Source organism: Chiloscyllium punctatum, chromosome 44 (genome assembly GCF_047496795.1).
Source record: "Chiloscyllium punctatum isolate Juve2018m chromosome 44, sChiPun1.3, whole genome shotgun sequence".
In the NCBI taxonomy this organism is placed as follows: domain Eukaryota; kingdom Metazoa; phylum Chordata; class Chondrichthyes; order Orectolobiformes; family Hemiscylliidae; genus Chiloscyllium; species Chiloscyllium punctatum.
The window spans coordinates 19,217,287-19,232,276 of NC_092782.1; the positions used below are offsets into that span (position 1 = coordinate 19,217,287).

The 14,990-nt window shown below is 40.7% G+C and overlaps 1 protein-coding gene across 1 annotated transcript in view; it reads left to right on the forward strand.

The window, feature by feature from the left end:
• cfap54 (cilia and flagella associated 54) overlaps window positions 1-14,990 on the forward strand; it is a 450,427-nt gene that overhangs the window by 145,115 nt on the left and 290,322 nt on the right. The window contains exons 22-24 of the mRNA XM_072562407.1: window positions 3,713-3,805; window positions 5,559-5,744; window positions 7,610-7,749. Of these exons, the coding sequence (XP_072418508.1) occupies window positions 3,713-3,805; window positions 5,559-5,744; window positions 7,610-7,749 (419 nt within the window). The remainder of the gene's footprint in view (window positions 1-3,712; window positions 3,806-5,558; window positions 5,745-7,609; window positions 7,750-14,990) is intronic.

The window sequence follows — 14,990 nt, forward strand, 5'->3', positions numbered from 1 at the left end:
CTCAGCCTCTCCTCATATGATCTTCCTACCATACCAGGCAGCATCCTGGTAAACCTCCTCTGCACCCGTTCCAGTGCCTCCACATCCTTCCTATAGTATGGCGACCAAAACTGGACACAATACTCCAGATAAGGCCGCACCAGAGTCTTATACAACTGCAACATGACCTCAGGACTCTGGAACTCAATTCCTTTACCAATAAAGCCCAGTACGCCATATGCCTTCTTCACAGCACTATTTACCTGGGTAGCAACTTTCAGAGATAAAATATTCCTGTATTCAGTACTGTGTGGCACTGGAAGTAATCTGGAGATTATTACCTTTGAAGCCTTTTGTTTCTTTTTGTTTCCTTTCTTATTCCCTAAAGTCAGCTTGCAGGACCTCATTTCTCTTTTGTCCTATGTCATGGGTCCATGACCTATGGCTGTACGCTGTCCTCCTTCTGAATGCAGTTCCAAGATACCTTGCCCAGGAAGCAACAACCATCCTGGAATCACATTTACTGCTGCAGGAATGCCTGTCTCTCACAGAACAATGCCAACTTCCGGAGTGGGACATGCAGCTGGAGGACTGGGTAACCATCCTATCCCACTGTCTGCGAAGGTCACAGCTACATTGAAATTCTACTCATTTGGCATTTTCCAAGGAACTACTGGGGACTTCTGTAGGATCTCCCAATCATTCAACCTCAAATGTATAAAGGCTGTTGCCAATACCATTTGTCTCAGATCATACTGTTTCATCTCGTTGCCCATGAAGAGGTCAGTGCTGTAGCTGACAAGGAGGATTTGCAACATAGTTGGTTTCTTGCAGATGCAGTGTACAATACTCTGCATACACATATCATTGAGGAGCCCATATTAGAACACGTGTTGAACAAGAGGAAAGATTTCTATTTCATCAATGTACAAGTAATCTGTAATCATCAGTATCTATTTCTTATAACCTTGCTCACAGTACCCTGGGTGATGCCCTGATGACTATATCCTTGTGATTTCTGATGTTGATGCTGTGTTTCAGGGCCAGATACCTTACAAGCCTGGTTACTCAGGTCCAGGCCTACCCACTGTAACCATGGCTGATGACTCAGTTACACACCCATTGAATGAGGTGGCAAGGAGTTATAATACTATTCGTTCTTTAACCAGGCCTAACCTGGAATGGAGAACAGGCTTTCTGAAGATTAGATTCTGATGTTTGGATTATCTGGAGGGGCCTCACAAAATACTGCAGACACAGTGTGCCACATAATCTTAACATGCTATGCTGTGCCGGTTTGAAGCAGGCATAAGAGGAGATAAATGCTAATGAGCTAGGAGAGCTACAGCAGTCTTCTGAGGAAGAGGATGAGGACATTGAACAGGAAGAACATCACCTTATGTATGATATAATGCAGTGGCATTAGGAGCCACAAGCTAGATAGGGCTTAATTAACACTATTCTTGTAGATGGAAACTGGTGCAATGATCATTCGTTGTCTGTAAAATAGTTGGCGCTCAACTTTCAACAGTCTGTTTCTGTTACTTTCAACAGTCTGTTTCTGTTCTAAGAGACAAATAAAGCTTCTGTTTGTTTAATTTCTGTGGACTTTTGGTGTCGGTTGAGTAAAGGTAGCTGTTTGGAAACATTTGATGTCTTCCCTGCACGTGATGGTAGACACTGATAAGGTGTTGGGCTATGATAGACATTTGGGAAGAGTAAAAATGATGTAAAATGTTTTAAGGCAGAATGTGGCTAAGCACAGGTAAGCTATGTAGGTTGGTAAATGTGAGACAATTGCATAATAAAACTCGCTAGACTATGTGAAGAGAAACACTCCATGAAACTCAATAAAACTGATGCTTTCAATTTCTGATAAGATTCAGCTCAATTGCTCAAGAACACAGCAGCTGGTGGACTGTAAGTTCAATTAGTTTCATTTATTCTTCTCCTGTGGAGTTGCAGGTAAACCAGGTGGTGATGAAAGCATTTGGTATGCTTGCCTTTATTAGTTAGTGCATTGGGTGGGTTGCAGCCAATACCCATACTCATCAGTGAGGCCACTTTTAGAATACTGTGTTCAGTTGTAGTCTCCCTCCTATAGAAAGGCTGTTGTGAAACTTGAAAGGGTTCAGAAAAGATTTATAAGGATGTTGTCAGGGTTAGAGAGTTTGACCTATAGGGAGAGACTGAATACGTTGGGGCTATTTTCCCTGGAGCATCGGAGTCTGAGGGATGACCCTGTTGAAGTTTATAAAATTCATGAAGGCATGGATAGGGTAAATAGTCAAGATCTTTTCCCCAAGGGTGGGGAAGTCCAAAACTAGATGGCATATGTTTAAGGTGAGAGGGGAAAGATTAAAAGGGACCTGAGGGGCAACTTTTTCTTATAGAGTGTGGTGCTTATATGGAATGAGCTGCCAGAGGAAGTGGTAGAGACTGGTACAATTACAATATTTAAAAGGCATCTGGATGGGTATATGAATAGGAAAGGGTTTAGAGGGATGGGGGCCTAATGCTAGCAAATGGCATGAAATTAATTTAGGATATCTAATTGGTATGGACCATTTGTTCCGAAGGGTCTTTTCTATGCTGTACATCTCGATGGCTCAATGACAGCAGGTTCACCATTTGTCAGCTATCCCTAATTGCCCTTGAACTCACTGATAATCTAAGCCATTTCAGAGGAATGTTAAGAGTCAACCGTATTGTTGTTGATCTCCAGTCATATGTAAGTCAGGCCAGGTAATAATGACTGCTTTCCTTCCTGAAAGATGATTGTGGACCAAATCCATTCGGCTAGAAAGTTCATGGTCACCATTACTATCTTTCAATTGTAATTTTCTTTTGATTAATTGAATTGAAATTCCACCGGCTACAAGGCTAAGATTTGAGCTGCTGATCCCAGGCCATTAGCCTTGGCTTCTGGCTTGCAGGTAAAGTGACAGCACTACTATACCCTGAGTCATGATAAAGTTTCCAGTTAGAACTTCAATATTGTTCATTACAAAAAACAATTTCAATCATTGGATAATGTACCCTTGGATAATGTAATAGACATTTATTTTCTAATCTAAGTTCTATCATTAATAGCTGTATTAAAATCATTCTTAATTTAAAATATTTCATGATGCTAGCTCAGGTTGTCAATGCCTTCTGAACTTGACTGTCAAAAGGTTGCCAACTTCATACCAGGGCTCCCCAGTGATTCATGACCCCGCCAGGATGTCATGAACCTCATCACCTATCAAAATAAGCTTGACTCCATGAAAATAGAGGGAGATTCTACAATACCCATCTCATCACTAGAACCACAAGGAATGTGAATGTTACATGCAGGCTCGTTTCTTTATTCCACCTCTGAGAAAATACCACCACTTGAGAATGGAGGTGGTACTCCCAGAATATGGTCCTACCTGTCATTTTTAAAAACCACTCACCAGTCTTCTGGCATGGAAGGAAACCAGAAAAAGTGGCTGACCATCTTGATCACCACATTCTTTATCTAAAAAGGCTGAAGATTGGCACCAGGCAACAGAACCACTGCAGACATGATGGACCAAATGGCCTCCTTCTGCACCATAACTATTCTGTGATTCTGTGAAATGTATCATAGTACCTATAAATATACAATGACTTTAATGGTTTGAAGGCATGAAATATGCTTACATTGTATGCTTATATTTTTAATTATTGAAAACATACTGAGAACCTTTCCTCTGTCTTTGTTAAGGTTTACTGGTTTCGCATATTTGGCCGTACTGCAACAGGAAGCATTCTCAAAGTACGCCTCAAGGATTCTCATCTTCAGGGTACAGGAATACAGGTACAGAAATAAAACCCATTTAAAGTCATAGAGCTGTACAGTATGGAAACAGACCCTTCAGTTCAACTTGTTCATGTCGACTAGAAAACCTAAATTAATCTAGTCCCATTTTTCAGCATTTGGCCCATAACCTCGAAACCCTTCTTATTCATGTATCCAGATTTCTTTTCCAGTAGTTGAATGGCAATTAATGATCATATTGTGATATTTTGTGTCATACAATTTCTATTTAATAATTTTTAGTCATGCATTTTTAATGTTACATCTTGGCTCAGACTATCGCCAAGCAGGTATTCTTAAAATGTCAGGAAAACCTAGATTCTAAGATTCCTGACCCATTCCCATTTCCAGCATTTTTAACTGGTAGAGGTAGTTAGATCACATGCCGCACTTCTAATTTCACTGAAGCTGCTGTGGGGAGAGGACATTTCAACCCTTTCTCACACCCCTCAATTTTATTAAGTTAGGCCTATTCTATTAGGATGCATGATACATGCCCTCACAGAGGAGTCATAAACTCAAAGGAATTCCTCATTTCAAATCAGCAATAAAAAAAATTCCTTCAATATTCCCATTGATATAAATTGCCTCCATAACTTCTCATGAAGCTGTAAATCAATCATAGTCTGAAAATAAAAAATATTTTGCCCAGTTTAGACATCTTAACTTGTGCACCTAAAAAAATTAGTCATTGGAAGCTACATCAATATAAGATTGAGTTTCTAATGATTAATTATATTTCAATAAAACAAAGTGTTCACTTCCTTTCAAGCTGTGTAAATATTGCGTGCTGAACTCCATGTCATTCTTGGAGCTCAGCTAAACATTCGTTCTGAAGTCATCTGGCAACTTTATCAACAGAAGCAAGCAGCTTTTATTTCCAGATGGCTTAATTATGAATGTTTTACTGAGCTCCAAGAATGACTAATTCATGTAGTTCAACAGGAAATGTTTGAAGGGAAGTATAAGTGTAGTTTGATACCTCTACTATCTTGTAATGACTTGATTTTTTTTTATGTGGTCTTTCAATGCCTGTGATTTTAGTAGTACAAGGTGACATAATCTAAAATACATAAAAAGTTTCTGAAATTTCTATTGTGAATGACTCTGGTTGATTAAGTGCTTGTAAATTGAGCACTTCTTTTCAAAGTATTATTTGAAATCATTCTTCTTTTGTCACTTTCAGGATCGTTTCAATGATTTGCCATATTTTCTGTACATTGTGAATCCTGGGAAAGTGGATTAGGGTATAGGGAAGTGACATGGAGATATTCGGGACATGGCAAATATATGAAGAGAATGGTTTGGTTTGGAAGGGTATGGGAACGGATGTGGGAGTGAATCGGTGGAAAGGTGAAGGTTTGGTGGTCGTGATTGCAACTGGACAGTGAGCATTTTATCTTGCTGGGCTACATTATTGCCTCTATATTACACTCAATTCAACATGAAAGTGAGCTGAGGCTTCCATAGCAGAGATGGATTTGTGGAATTGGGACCTTTTCTAATGTAACACAACTTTCCCTAACGTCTTACAGCCCACTCTAAGATAAAGAGGAAGTAGGTAGCAGCTATTAATTTATATGTCTGAACACATACATATGGGGAACATTTGTAACAGGGATGGAAAGAAGTGTAAGACTGAAAAATTAATTATTAAATTGTATCTATGAAGGGAAATGTTTTGGTGTTATGTTTTACTGATGGGCTTGGATTTAAGTTAATAATAATATACTGATTTTTCTTCTCATTGAAGGTGCCAGCATTTGGAGAGTGCTTACTGGAAGTAAAAGACCTTGAACCTAATGAAAAATACATCTTTGCAGTTGCTGCTTATTCAGAAGATGGAACAATCATTGGAAATGGAATTGGGGAAACGACAAAGCCAATCCTAGCATATTATCCTCTTCCTCTCCTTACAGCGTGGACCTACCTTTGTCAGGTACAACTATTCCCCAGCAGACAATTTTGAATTATGTGTTAGTCTGTGATAGTGAGTTGCAACCCATTTTACATCGTTTCCTATTTGTATCTCCATTGAAGTGTAGTGTAAAATCGTCTGCTGGATTATATCACAGTTGAACGAAAGCAGAGTAGTATTCAAGGTCTTACTTGGATGAAAGACTGACCAATTTCCCCTCTGGCTTGGGATATGCTTGGTAGATCATTTTGTGGCTTCCAAAGTGCACATGTGGCTCATGACTGACTTTGCCGAGGATCTTTGTTTTCTTGTGACTCTAAGAGATTTAACAGGATGTTGTCGGGAATGGAGGGTTTGAGTTATCAGGTTGGATGGCTGAGACTTTTTTCATTGGAGTGTAGGAGGTTGAGGAGTGACATTTTGGGGTTTTGTAAAATCATGAGGCGTATAGATAAGATATTGTTGCTGAGCTGGGAATTTGTGTTGCAGACGTTTCGTCCCCTGTCTAGGTGATATCCTCAGTGCTTGGGAGCCTTCTGTGAACCGCTTCTGTGATGTTTTCTCCGGCATTTATAGTGGTTTGAATCTGCCGCTTCCGGTTGTCAGTTCCAGCTGTCCGCTGCAGTGGCCGGTATATTGGGTCCAGATCAATGTGCTTATTGATTGAATTTGTGGATGAGTGCTATGCCTTTAGGAATTCCCTGGCTGTTCTCTGTTTGGCTTGTCCTATAATAGTAGTGTTGTCCCAGTCGAATTCATGTTGCTTGTCATCTGCGTGTGTGGCTACTAAGGATAGCTGGGGGTCGTGTCGTTTCGTGGCTGGTTGGTGTTCATGGATGCGGATCGTTAGCTGTCTTCCTGTTTGTCCTATGTAGTGTTTTCTGCAGTCCTTGCATGGGATTTTGTACACTACATTGGTTTTGCTCATGCTGGGTATCGGGTCCTTTGTTCTGGTGAGTTGTCTGAGAGTGGCTGTTGGTTTGTGTGCTGTTATGAGTCCTAGTGGTCGCAGTAGTCTGGCTCTCAGTTCGGAAATGCTCTTGATGTATGGTAGTGTGGCTAGTCCTTTGAGTTGTGGCATGTCCTCGTTCCATTGTCTTTCCCTTAGGCATCTGTTGATGAAATTGCGCGGGTATCCATTTTTAGCGAATATATTGTATAGGTGTTCTTCTTCCTCTTTTTGCAGTTTTAGTGTACTGCAGTGTGTTGTGGCCCTCTTGAATAGTGTGTTGACGGAACTTCTTTTGTGTGTGTTGGGGTGGTTGCTTTCGTAGTTCAGGACTTGGTCTGTGTGTGTGTCTTTCCTGTAAACCTTTGTGATGAATTCTCCGTTCGGTGTTCTCTGTACCATCACATCTAGGAATGGGAGTTGGTTGTCCTTTTCATCCTCTCTAGTGAATCGGATTCCTGTGAGTGTGGCATTGATGATCCGGTGTGTGTTCTCTATTTCTGTGTTTTTAATGATTACAAAGGTGTCATCTACATATCTGACCCAGAGTTTGAGTTGAATTTGCAGTAAGACTGTTTGTTCTAATCTTTGCATTACCGCTTCTGCTATGAGTCCAGAGATGGGTGCCGTTGATTTGTTCTTTTTTTTTTGTTCTTTTTTTTATATGAATATACAAACAAATATTTGTATAGTTGTGAGGTGTTCTTAGGACCCATCTCTCTGCTGTTCCTGCTTGGTCTCATGGATGTTCAGAGAAAACTAACTTTCCACCCGTAAACAAAGGGAAATGCACACTGCTAGCAGTCTTTACTAGTTTAGTTAATGAACTTATCTAATTACTTGTTGACAGTTTTATTTAAAATGTTGCCGTTTTTTGCCACAGAATCATTACAGAAAGTTGCATGCTAACTCAATTATAATTTAATGTTTTTTTTAGGTTGCATATCAGTTAGGGCACTATCCAGTGTCAAAAGCAGCCATCTCCATTTTATGGAAACACTTTGTTACAGACGAATGTTTACAACAAAATAAATGCCTTGTTTCTCACAAGACTGATTGGTACATCTCTCAGAAAAGGTACAGTTATTACAAATTGTATGGATGATTTTTCTCCCACTTCAGGTACAATTTATTCTAACATAGAAATGTAGAAGGAAGGCGCAGGAGTAAACCATTTCTCCATTCAAGTCTGTGTAGCCATTCAATATGGTCAAGGCAGTCCTTAGGAACATAGAATGATACAGCACAGGAACAGACCCTTCAGCCCACCATGTCTGTGCTGACCATGATGCCATTCTAAACTAATCCCATCTGCCTGCATATTATACATGTCCATCTATTCTCTGTCTGTTCATGTCTATCTAAATACCTCTTAAGCTTTGCTAATGTATCTGCTTCTATCACATTTCCTTGCAATGCATTCCAGGACCACCATCCTTTGTGTAACAAATTTAGCACATTTCCCTCTCACTTTAAACCTTTGCCCCCGGTATTTGATATTTCTACCCTGGGAGAAAGACTCCAACTATCCACTCTATCCATGCCTCTCATATTTCAATTAATTAATAATTAATTCATAATAATTGAATTAATAATAATCTTAAACTCTAGTGTAAGCAATCTTTGTTTGTCTCTCTTTGTAGCTAATACACTCCAATCCAGGCAACATCCTGGTAAGTCTCTATTGTACCCACTCCAAAGCCTTTACTCCTTCCTATAGTGTGGCGACCAGCACTGCACACAATGCTCCAAATGTGGTCAAATTAAAAGCTTATATACCTGCAACAATGACTTGCCAATTTTTAGACTTAATGCCCCAACCAATGAAGGCAAGAATGCCGTATACATTTTTTTACCACCTTTTCTACTTGCGTTGCCATTATTAGGGAGCTATGAACTTGTACCCCATGGTCTCTCTGTATATCAGGGCTTCTAAGGCTGCTGCCATTTACTGTATAATTTCCTCTTGCATTTGACCACCCAAAATGCATCACCTTGCACTTGTTCAGAATTAGCTCCATCTGCCATTTCTCCCCCCAACTTTCCAACTGATCTATATCCTGTTGTATCTTTTGACCAGTGTCCTCAATATCCACATTTCCACTAATTTTCGTATCATCTGCAAATGTGCTAATCATTCCATCTATATTTTCATCTAAGTCATTTATATATTAGAAACAGCAGGGATCCCAGCACTGATCCTTGCACAGCACCACAGGTCATAGACCTCCAGTCAGAAAAGTATCCCTCCACAACCATCATTGTCTCCTATGACCTAGCCAATTTTTAAATTCAATTTGCCAGCTTATCATGGATCCAGTACAACTTAATGTCCTAGACCATAATATTTAGTTCAATGCCATTTTCCTGCTTTCTCTCCATATACCTTGATGTCTTTAATATCTAAATATCTATCAATCTCTTTCTTGAATATATCCTAGTGATTTGGGCCTCTACAGTCTATCAAAGTTGTGTGAAAAAATGTTTCTCCATTTTAGGCTTAAATGACTACCCCTATCCTGATATTGTGACCCTTGGTTCTAAATTCCCCATACGAGAGAAACAACCGCCTTGAATCCAATCTGTTTAGCCCTGTTAACATTTTATATATTTGCTCATACACTCAATTTATCTAAATTGCCCTGAAGGATCTTTGTATCCTCCTTACAACTCATAATCTCACCTAGCCTTGCGTCATAAGCAAACTTGGAAGTGTTGCATATGCCTTTGTCATTCAAGTCATTTATTTATTGTGAATAGTTGATGCCCAAGTACTGATCCTGCAGTATACCTCTAATGACTGCCTGCTCCCTGGAAAAAGACCATTATTTCCACTCCGTTTCTGGTCTGTCAACCATTTCTCAAGTTATGCCAGTATATTCCCTCTAATCCCATGTGCTTTAGTTTAGTCCACTCGTCTCTTGTGTGATACCTTATTGAAATCCAAGTACACCATTTCCACTGGTTCTCCCTTATCTATTCTACTCATTACATTCCCAAAGATTCCAGCAGATTAATTAAAGATGATTCCCCTTTCATAAACCCACGCTGATTATGTCTAATCCCCATATGCTTTCCGTGTGCTTAATCATCATGTTTTTTACACTAGATACTAACATTTTCCTCACTTTTGATGTTAGGCTAACTGGTCTGTGATTCACTTCTTTTTCTTGTCTCCGTTTTAAAAAAAATATTGCAATTACATTTGCTACTCTTCAATCTGTAGTAACTGCTCCAGAGCCTATAGAATTTTGAAAAATGACCACTAATGCATGCAATATTTTCAGGACCCTACTCTACAGTGTCGATGATCAGACCCTGGGAATTTGTCAGTTTTCAACCGTATTAATTTCTCCAGTTTTTTTTTGCTAATGTTGCCTTTCTTCAGTTTCCCCCCTCTCATTAGATCCTTGGTTCCCTATCATTTCTGGGAAATTATTTGTGTCCTCTTTTGTGAAGATAGAACAACAATATTTGTTCACTTGTCTACAGAGCCCTGAAGTTGGCAGAACAGATTAATAAGGTAGTTGAGAGAGAATATGGCATGCTTGCCTTTATTAATCATACATAGTAAGAGCAGGTTATGTTGGAGATGTACAAAAGCTGACATATCATTTGCAGTTCTAGTCACTGCAGTGGAAAAGATGTGTTTGCACTGGAGGGAGTTCAAAGGAAATTCACCAGGATGCTGCCTAGGATGAAGTACTTCAGCTATGAAGTGAGGCTGGGGAGGTTGGGGTTGTTTTCTTTTGAGCAGAAAAAGCTGAGGAGGTAGGGGAGGAAACTTAACAGCAGTGTCGAAGATTTAGGAGTCAGTTAGCTTAGTTGACTGGATGGCTGATTCACAATGCAGCATGGTACCAACACTGGCTGAAGTTGTCATGAAGGAATCCCCTTTTCCACCTGTTCCCTCACTTCAGACATGGTGACCCTCAGGTTATACCACCATCAGTCATCTCTCTCTAATGAGAGAGCAGCCCATGGTCTGGTGAGACGGTAGTCACTTTACCTTTCCCTGTACGATTGTGAGGGGTATGGATAGGGTGAACAGATAGCAACTGTTCCCCTTAGTTGAAAGGTTAATGCCAAAGCAGCATAATTTTAAAGTGAAAAGCAGGAGGTTTAGAGGGGATTTGAGGGAAAACCTTTTCACCCAGACGGTAGTGGAGGTCTGGATTGCACTGCATGCATGGGTATTTGAGGTGGGAAACCTTACAGCCTTTAAAAAGGTACTTGGATGAACACTTGAAATGTTATAAAATTCAAAGCTATGTACCTCATGTGGGAATGTGGGACTAGTGTAATTGGTAATGTTTGCTCGCAGTATACACTCAATAGGCTGAAGGACCTCTTCTGCTCTGTATGATTCAAAGATTCTAGGTATCTCAGACAGTATTATTGTGTGGACTGTTAATCTATAAATCCAAATAATGTTCTGGGGAACTGGGTTAAAATCCTGCAATGGTAAAGAATGCAATTTGAATTCAATAAAAATCTGGAATTAAGGTTTTAATGATGACCATGGAACCGTTATTGATTATTGGAAAAACCAATTTGATTCACTAATGCAGGGAACTGCCGTCCTCACCTGATCTGGCTCTTGTGTGACTTCAGACACACAGCAATGTAATTGTCTCTTAACTGTCCTTATGACAATGAGGGATGGGCAATAAATGTTGGCCTGACTAGTGACAGCCTCATCCTATAAATGAAAAAAGGAATTCAGTAGATTGTGAGTGAATGACAGTGGACTGTAACACAAAATGTCTGCGTTCACACTATCATCAGCCTGATTGTCATATAAAGTAGCTGAATTAAGGTGCGCCAGTATTAAGAATGGAATGAGTAAGAATATGCCTTTTTCCTCAATATTTTCAGCAATATCAGATATCTAGTACCTTGCAGACAAGTGTCCTCTTTGTGGAACTCTTTTACAAACATCCTGTGGCCTCCTTCTGCTCTTCTCCCAATCTTGTGTTCTAATCTTTTCCTTAAGTGGGTGTCAATGGTTCTATAGCACTGTGTTTAGATGATGTTTCTGCCATAGATGAAGAGCTAGAGGCACAGAGGAGCAGCAGGTGGCTCTATCAGGTTCAATTCATGTAAATACACATTACTTCTTTAACTGATTTTTGTTCATACACAGAATGTGTTTAATGCTGCTGGGCAAACATTTATTGCCTATTCCTAATCTCACTTGAAAAGCTGGTGATGAGCTGCTTTCATGAACCACTGCAATCCATTCAGTATATGTGCATCACAATGCCATTAGGAAGTCAGTATCAGGACTCGACCAGGCAACACTGAAGTCATAGAGTCATAGAGATGTACAGCATGGAAACAGACCCTTCGGTCCAACCCGTCCATGCCGACCAGATATCCCAACCCAATCTAGTCCCACCTGCCAGCACCTGGCCCATATCCCTCTAAACCCTTCCAATTCATATACCCATCCAAATGCCTTTTCAATGTTGCAATTGTACCAGCCTCCATCACTTCCTCTGGCAGCTCATTCCATACACGTACCACCCTCTGCGTGAAAAAGTTGCCCGTTTTCCAAGTCAGTACGGTGAGGGGCACTTGCGGATTGTGGTGATCCTACATGTTGACTGCTGTCAGCCTTTTAAATGGTAATGGTTGTGGCTTTAGAAGATGCTGTCAAAAGATCTTCAGTGAATTTCTGCAGTAAATCTTCTAAATGGTAGACACTGCTGCAACTGAATGTTGGAGGCGTTAAATGTCTGTGTGTTTGTGCCAACCAAGTACGTAATCTTGCCCTGGTTGGTGTCAGACGTATTGAGAATTGTTGGATCGGCACTCATCCAGGGAAGTTGGCCATATTCCATCACAATCCTGACTTATACCTTGTAGATGGTGGACAGTGGACAGAGAATTAGGCTTAAGTCAATACATTTTCAAGACCAGATAAAATGAATCCCAGACTGTTAAGAGAGGCAAGGAATGAATAGTTGTTGGCAATAATTTTCAATTCATCTCTGGCCACAGGGGAGGACAGCCAATGTGGTATACTTATTCAAGAAGAGAGAAAGAGATAAACCAGGAAACTACAGACCAGTTGGTTCAGCCTGGTGAAACTATTGGAAATAATTCCAAGGGACAGAATTAATCTGCATTTAGAGAGGTAGCATTAAGAACAGTTAGTTTGGTTTTGTTTGGGAGGTCATGTCTGACCAACTTGATTAAATTTTTCAAAGAGGTAACCAGGTGTGTAAATGAGGGCAATGCATTTGACGTATTCTACTTGGACTTCAGCAAGGCTTTAGGATATGGTCCTGCATGATAGACTGATAGCCTATTGGATCCAAGGAAATTTGGAAAGGTGGATGCAGATTTGGATGAGTGACACAAAGCAGAGCGGGATGGTCGAGCTGAGTTTTTATGACTGGAAATCTGTTTCCAATGGGGTTCCGCACAGACCAATGTTAGGATCCTTGTTGTTTGTAATATAGTGAAATGATATAGACTTGAATGTAGGAGGGTTGATTCGTAAATGTGAGGATAATGTGAAAATTGATGAGGTGTTAAGTAGTGTGGAAGATAACCTTAGATTACACAAGAGTAATGAGAGGCATATCAGATGGACTGATCAGTAGCAAACAGAATTCAATCTGAATATATGTGAGAGAGTGCAGACAGAAAGGATAAACAAGGCAAGGGAGTACGTAAAAAGTGGTTGGACCCTGATAAGCACCTACTTTAGAAATGAGACAGCAGGGTGGCACGGTGGCACAGTGGTTAGCACTGCTGCCTCACAGCGCCAGAGACCCGGGTTCAATTCCCGCCTCAGGCGACTGTGTGTGGAGTTTGCACATTCTCCCCGTGTCTGCGTGGGTTTCCTCCGGGTGCTCCGGTTTCCTCCCACAGTCCAAAGATCTGCAGATCAGGTGAATTGGCCATGCTAAATTGCCCGTAGTGTTAGGTAAGGGGTAGATGTAGGGGTATGGGTGGGTTGTGCTTCGGCGGGGCGGTGTGGACTTGTTGGGCCGAAGGGCCTGTTTCCACCATGTCAACCCAGAGCTGAAAATGTGTTGCTGGAAAAGCGCAGCAGGTCAGGCAGCATCCAAGGAGTAGGAGAATCGACGTTTCGGGCATGCCTGACCTGCTGCGCTTTTCCAGCAACACATTTTCAGCTCTGATCTCCAGCATCTGCAGTCCTCACTTTCTCCATGTCAACCCAGAGGCACATAGATAGCCTTTTTAATCCCACCCTCTTGCTTCTGGCCCATAACCCTCTACCTTGCAGCCCAAAGGGTGCAGTGCACACCCAGGTGCTTTTTAAAAAGAGTTTAGGGTCTCTGCCTCCACCACCAACTCGGGCAGCAAATTCCAGACACCCACCACCCTCTGTGCTTAAAAAAAGTAGTTTTCCCTCACATCCCCTTTAATCCTTCTGTCACTTAATTTGAATTTATGACCCCAGGCTTTTGAACTCTCTGCCAAGGGAAGCTGGTTCTTCTTGTCTACTCTATCTCTCCCCACAATGTTGTGTACCTTAATTATGTCACCCCTCAGCCTTCTCTGTTCCAGGGAAAACAACCTCAACTTCTCCAATCTCTCCTCATAGCTACAATTCCCCAGCCTTTTGCAACATTCTAGTAAATCTTCTCTGGACTGTCCAGAAATATTAAGTCCTTCCTCTAATGTGGTGACCAGAAGTGCACACAATACTCCAGTTGTGGGCTCACAGTATTTTCTTTAATCATTATATCCTTATTTTTGTATTCTCTACTTTTATCAGTAAAAGACAGCATTCCATATACCTTCTTTACAACCGTATCTACTTGTACTGCTACATTTTGGGGACAGGAGGTTTCAAGAGGATGTGATGAAATACCTTTTCACCCAGGCGATGGTAGATATCTGGAACTCATAAGGCCTGGAAGGGTCAGAGACTTCTCACTACCCTAATGACACTTAAACAGTATTTGGATGTACACTTGCGATGCCAAGGCAATCAAGGCTATGGGCCAAGTGCTGGAAAATAGGATTAAAGTAGTTAGGAGCTTGTTTTTGAATGGTGCAAACTCAATGGGTTTTTTTTTTAATGTGCTCTTTGTAGTGATTGGAACAATGTCAGCTAGGTGGATTTCACAGAATATAAGTTCCCTGAATGTCAATAAAGTTGTCTGCCCTCGTTGTTTCTTCACTGTGTCCTATACCTGCACACTCATGATATGGGTGCTGGGAGAAATAAGCTTTGCTGCTGTTTGGTGATAGAAGAAAAAATCAGGAGATTAGAATCTCAGTACTGAAAATAAAAAATAAGTTCCCTGATTGGTAACTTGGTCCAAACAGGG